Raw genomic sequence first — 6,060 nt, 5'->3', positions numbered from 1 at the left:
GGATCGTGTCAAATACTGACACCCCTCTCGATTGGATCGGGCTGTTGGAGTGTTGGGTCCTAAGAAAAATAATATCAATAATTATCAACTTATCAGCTTTCTATTGGAGTGCACTCGCGGCAAAAGAAGAACAGCTATGGGATGGATCAGACCGTTAAAGGCGCCACGTGGTTTCAGCTGGGCCTCGTTAAAAGTTAAATAAATATATAACTAGTTACTATAATTGATTTTCTTGGAAGTACAAAGCTAAAGTCAGTAGTATTAATAATCAATCAAACCCACCGGACAACAGAGAAACAGATGGAAGAAAAATGGTTAGGCAGGAAGGAAAATGGTTAGGCAGCTGAGCTTCATAGGAACCCTTTTCCACACTCGCAGATAAAGAAGAAGGGGTGGAAGTGAGAAATGGATGGGATGGGTGAGAGAGAGCAGCAAGTTTACATGGCAAAGCTAGCAGAACAAGCAGAGAGATATGATGGTCAGCAGAAATTTTTTTTTCCCAGAAATTTTGGGGGAGAAGGCTCGAATTAAATATTGAATTTGGTGATCTATGTTTTCTAATTTTCTTTGAATATTGAAGTTTATATTCTGCCTCTTCTCCATATGTTTTTCTATTATTATTTGAGCCTAGTTTGGTGGGTTTTTTTTAGCGTTCATTCATGAACTATTTTCAGAAGAAAGAGAGTACATGCCTTTTGATAAGCGATTTTGAGTAGGTGGTATGTGGCATCAAATATTCAGCCTTAATGTTCTAAGTTCTAACATTAAGTTTGCAGCTTTTTCTCCGCACTTTTGTTGCTTTATGGAAACCTTTTTTTTACTAATATCATGAATATTGCTGTTCAAATTATTAGTGCAAGCTATTTCGTTTTGAGATGCTTGATCCGTGATTTTTTCTTATCTCCTCTGGTTTCTTATTTGAGTGCTTGGAAACATTCTTTTGCAGTGAAATAAGTGTTCATGCTGCTTCTGTCCTTGTCGGAAACCCAGGAAGGATAAGAAATTGGGCAAAATTTTTCCTATTAACAGACAAAATGGGTCGTTTTTAAGATAAATTAATGCGATTTTTGTGAGCTCTTTCATTAATCTTTTAACATTTATAATAAAATTTAATTTCTTCTTTGTTCATAAGCAAATTGGTCGATTTCAGTCTCGCTTCCGGTGGGAATTGGGTTGAAGAAAGCATTAATTAATTAGTATACACGCAAATTTGCCTGTAAAAATAAATGATATCTTGGTGTTGTTCTTATGCAACAGAAATGGTCGAAGCAATGAAGAAAGTGGCTAGATTAGATGTGGAGCTGACAGTAGAGGAACGAAATCTGCTCTCCGTTGCGTATAAGAATGTTGTTGGAGCTAAGAGAGCCTCGTGGAGGATTCTCTCTTCTATAGATCAACATGAAGAAGCTAAGGGAAATGTGCATAATGTTAACAGGATAAAGGGCTACATAAAAAGGGTAGAGGATGAACTAACGAAGGTCTGCAATGAGATTTTGTCGATCATAGCCATTCATCTCCTCCCTTCTTCCACCGCCAGTGAATCCATTGTCTTCTTTTATAAGATGTATGCCTATTTTTCATTTCTCTTTTATACTTTTTTTTTAACCAAGTTGCAGATAATTATTTTCATCAATGTTGGTAGCTTATGCTGTTATGCACTAATAGTAATTTTAACCACTTTTATATGCTAATATATTCTTTTAAAATGTTGGGAGATTTACATACATACCGAAAATTCTTTTGTGTTTGTATGTATAACACATAATATTTTATATTTACTTATACAATACCCTAGTGTCTAAATTACATCTAAACACACGCATGAAAGTATATATTTCACTTTAGATAAGCTAATATTAATAGTATTTATTATGTAATCTAAAGATTAGTGTCATACTAATAAATATTAAAATTTAGGTGTTAGATATTTAAATATATAAGAATTATCTGGTATGTATGTAAATCTGACTTAAATGCACCATCATAATTTTAATCTTGATGCATCACCATTTTTTTTTTTGGGACATTTAGGCCAATTAAGACAGACTCACACATACATAGCATACACAAGATTCGAATGCAAGACCTCTTAGTTGACAGCCTAAGCTCCCAAACAACAGTTCAAGGCTAGCTGTGTGATGCATCATCATTTTTAATATGCAAAGATTTTCAATCCAATAACATAGTTTCATATTCATTATTATTGTTCTCTTCTTTAATTTGGATCAAAACTTTTCCTTTTCCTTTGTTTAGTAATACTTTTGATTCAATAAACACTTCTATGGCCCTTTCTTAACAATAAATTTCCATATAGTAAAAGGAAATCTCTGGATGTTTTTGTTGAAAATTCATATTTATCTATATAAGTTAAGAATCTTTTTAATCTTCAGGCATTTAATTTTTGCCCTTCTTTGAAACTAGGAAGGGGGATTATTATCGATACATGGCAGAGTTCAAGACTAAGAATGAAAGAAGAGAAGCTGCTGATCAGTCACTGAAAGCCTACCAGGTTTGCTTATCCATGTTCCCTTTTTACATTAAAAAAAAAGAAAAATGTAATCTTTTAGGCTTTGTTTGGATTGAAGGACCATTGAGGAAATGAAAGACAATACCTATAATTGCTGGATTGATTATGAATCTGCATCATTGATTTATGCTTTTCAATATTTTTTTTAATCCTTTAATTTGCTTTCACTCAAATTCCTAGAATCCAAAATAGTGTTAAGGTTACACTTTGAGAAATTTCATTGGAGGCTTTGTTAATTCATTTTACTGCAATGCAGGCAGCTACCAGTACAGCAATGATGGATCTGCCCCCAACACATTCAATAAGGCTTGGTCTTGCACTGAACTTCTCTGTTTTCTATTATGAGATAATGAATTTACCTGAAAGGTTAGCAATTTCTCCATTCCATCCAATTATAGGCCAAAGAAATCACCCCCACTCCCACAGTCACCTATCTTCTTATAGAGTAATAAATCTTCCAACTTTTTGACAATAAATGTGTTTCTTTCTCATTTCTCAGGGCTTGTCATTTGGCTAAGCAAGCATTTGATGATGCTATCACTGAGCTTAGTACTCACAGCACTGATTCATTCAAAGACAGCACACTAATTATGCAGCTTCTGAAGGATAATCTCACACTTTGGACATCAGATTTGCCAGAGGAAACTGGTACTGCTTTGAGTAATCCTTCTTGCTATTTTACTTTTTATATGTAATTGCATTAATTAAAGTGGTAAATGCATAACCTGTCTTTAAAATTTGAGGTTCTTTTTTGAGTAAGGTTACATAGCTCTACCCGAAAACAAAAAATGGTTTTGATATGTTGCATGGTAAATTAGCATGAGTGCATTATATAAACACATAAGATTATTAAGCTCTTTTATTCCCTCTCTCTATATATATCTCACCTTCTTTTTTTCTTTAATTGCCTAGTTTTAGGTAGATATTTTTTTTATAGGTGTGCCACTTGTCATAATGTTGGCTTGGTCATTAATTAAAGTAGCTTGGTTGTAGGTTCATCCACTCTGGTGCAGCTGAGCTTGTGAAAAGGCATATTAAATGCCGCGGTGTTCATTATTTCCTGACAAGCAAAAGTTAGCTAATAGAGTGGTAGTAACTGTCATATGGATAGAGAATTATAGGGGCTTAAATATGCATGTCTATGGTGTGTTTTTGGAGAAATTATTCTGTGCGGACACCGGACGCTCCATAGGCCAACCATAACACGTCACCTCACCCGGTACCCAGCACCGATACGGAGCAAAAAAGTGTTGTGGTGCGTTATGATTTGCTTTTCGATGACGTCCGGTATCCGCACAGAATAATTTATCGTTTTTTTTAGATTTGTTTGAAGAGAAGCTGAAGAAGTGAAAAACAGAAGGGGAAAAGAATACTTAATGGTGGAGGGTTGGGTTTGATGTAGGCATGTTTACTCCTTATCACATATAGGTCAATTATCAGTTAACATAAACTTGACATGTTCATCAAAAAACCAAGCGCTTACTTGATAACTCAAGCCATTGTTGCTGGCCTTTTGTGCTCATCAGCGTCGCAACAAAATGCTATTTGTTGGTATTTCCACATCAGTTGCATTTGCATTTATCCCTCCTGCATTAAATCTTATTTTGATTTGTAGGTGAACAACAATCTAAGGCCACCGACATGATCATGGACGTAAGTGATTTCCGTTTAAAATCTATTTTATATAGTTCACAATTTGCTTACCACATCTGCTAATTTCCCTTCACTGATCATCAGAGTTGAACGGACATGATCGAGCAGGTGATGAGCTCGCGGTCGCGGTGATTATGTCAACCACTAATACAAAACTTGCAGGAATCATGAAACACATTGTAATTATAATGTTATTAGAATTGTAATTCTATTTAAATAGAATTGAAGTACAGTGAAATATAATAATTCAAGAGAACAAAAGAAATCATAAATATCTGAATTATTTACATTTTAAATTCCTTACAATATCATGTTAAAGGATGAAAATGAAGCCAATAATTTTAATTAATTCCTAGAAAACTCATTAAAACCTTACTTTTTAAAAAGTAATATTCTTATTTAGCATTCAATTATATATATATAAAAAGAGCATACATGAGTTTTATTTCTTAAGAAAATGATTAAGTATAAAAATAACATAAAGCGTGAGGGGTGGAATAAGCCTCTCTTTTGAGGGAAGATAAAATAAGATTATGGTAAAATGAAATAGAAGAAAAAACTTTTTCTTAGAATTTTGAACAAATATATTTGCCAGGAGTGAGTGAAATAGTTAAAAATGCTTATTTTTCATGGGAAAAAATTTTCATAGTGGGTAATTGCCTATTCTGAGCTCTTTCTAGATGTATTTTTGTAAAGAGAATGCATGTTTAAACATATGACCCGCATAGTGAGATAAAAAATTATATTATTTTTTATGTTGTTGATGTATATGAGAACAAGTAAACTAATAAATTTGATCTTTGGAAGATAAAAAAATGCTTTGAAAATAGATAATTTATAGAAAAACATTTTTTTTTTTAAATTTAACGTTTACAATTAACAAATAAAAAGATGCTTCATCTACTATAGCTAAAAGTGAAAATGAAGATAGAAAAAATTAATAGCAAGAATATCCATCACAAGCATCAGTATTCTTATTACATATTATTGTGAACAAATATTCTCTCTTCTCTTTTTTAACTTAATAATATAGTACATATTTGGTGAGGGCTCCAATCAACCACATAACACTGCCATTAATAGTTCTTGAGATGCTCCATTTTATTGTATTTTTTTTTTTTCCTACAGGTGAATTGTAATTGTTCTTATGTTTTTTAATACATGGGCTTTTGCCCCGGGTTCTCCCAAAAAAAAAATATATTTGGTGAGGGCTCCAATCAACCACATAACACTGCCATTAATAGTTCTTGAGATGCTCCATTTTATTGTATTATTCTGCACAGATCCCTACCTTGAATAAGAGCAAAAGCTCGCAGCAGCTTTGTGCTAATAAATATGTGCAGCGCATGTGCAAAGGAAGTACAGGTGATTGATTGAAGGGCAGATCGATCTTTCTTATGGTGAAAATTAGCAGTGTTGATACTCGGATCCGATCTGTTCATTGTTATGGGTAAAATTTGATTATATTGATCAATTTGGTTAATTTATTGTCTCAAATCTTAATATTTGTTGTGTTCGTTGGAGGTGCAGGGGGTTTACCTCCTGTTTCGATTCGGGTGCAAAGCATCCGATTTTTTTTTTCTTGTACAATGTCCCAACATTATATACCTCAACGCCCCGACGCTACGTAGTTGTTCGCCCCGACACTGTGCTCCCAATCGCCCAAGCCCTGAACGATAGAAAGCAAAATGCTACAGCGGTGTGGAAATGGCGCCACAACGAATCAAGACAGGTTTGAGCACCATATCGCCCCAAATTGGCACCACAACGTTGCGAGATGGATTAGACGATTTTCTCTCTCGTTTTCTAAAGGGTTGCATTCCTTGGGATTATTTTACTTAATTTTCTCTTGTATTTTGATAATGTAGACATTAAAAATG

General features: G+C 33.8%; 1 protein-coding gene across 2 annotated transcripts; it reads left to right on the top strand.

The window, feature by feature from the left end:
- The first annotated feature begins 257 nt into the window (after positions 1-257).
- LOC110102147 (14-3-3 protein 7) lies at positions 258-4,324 on the top strand. Of its 2 annotated transcripts, none has more exons than XM_020830331.2 (7): positions 258-478; positions 1,258-1,564; positions 2,422-2,509; positions 2,784-2,893; positions 3,027-3,175; positions 4,143-4,180; positions 4,265-4,324. In XM_020830331.2, the coding sequence occupies exons 1-7, from the start codon at positions 406-408 to the stop codon at positions 4,268-4,270; spliced, it is 771 nt and encodes a 256-aa protein (XP_020685990.1). In that variant the 5' UTR covers positions 258-405; the 3' UTR covers positions 4,271-4,324. The 2 variants fall into 2 exon arrangements, with proteins under 2 accessions (XP_020685990.1, XP_020685992.1); XM_020830333.2 differs by having other exon boundaries at positions 404-543.
- The last annotated feature ends 1,736 nt before the right edge of the window (positions 4,325-6,060 follow it).

Source organism: Dendrobium catenatum, unplaced genomic scaffold (assembly GCF_001605985.2).
Source record: "Dendrobium catenatum unplaced genomic scaffold, ASM160598v2 fragScaff_scaffold_211, whole genome shotgun sequence".
Lineage (NCBI taxonomy): Eukaryota > Viridiplantae > Streptophyta > Magnoliopsida > Asparagales > Orchidaceae > Dendrobium > Dendrobium catenatum.
This window is presented reverse-complemented; position numbering and strand designations above follow the sequence as displayed.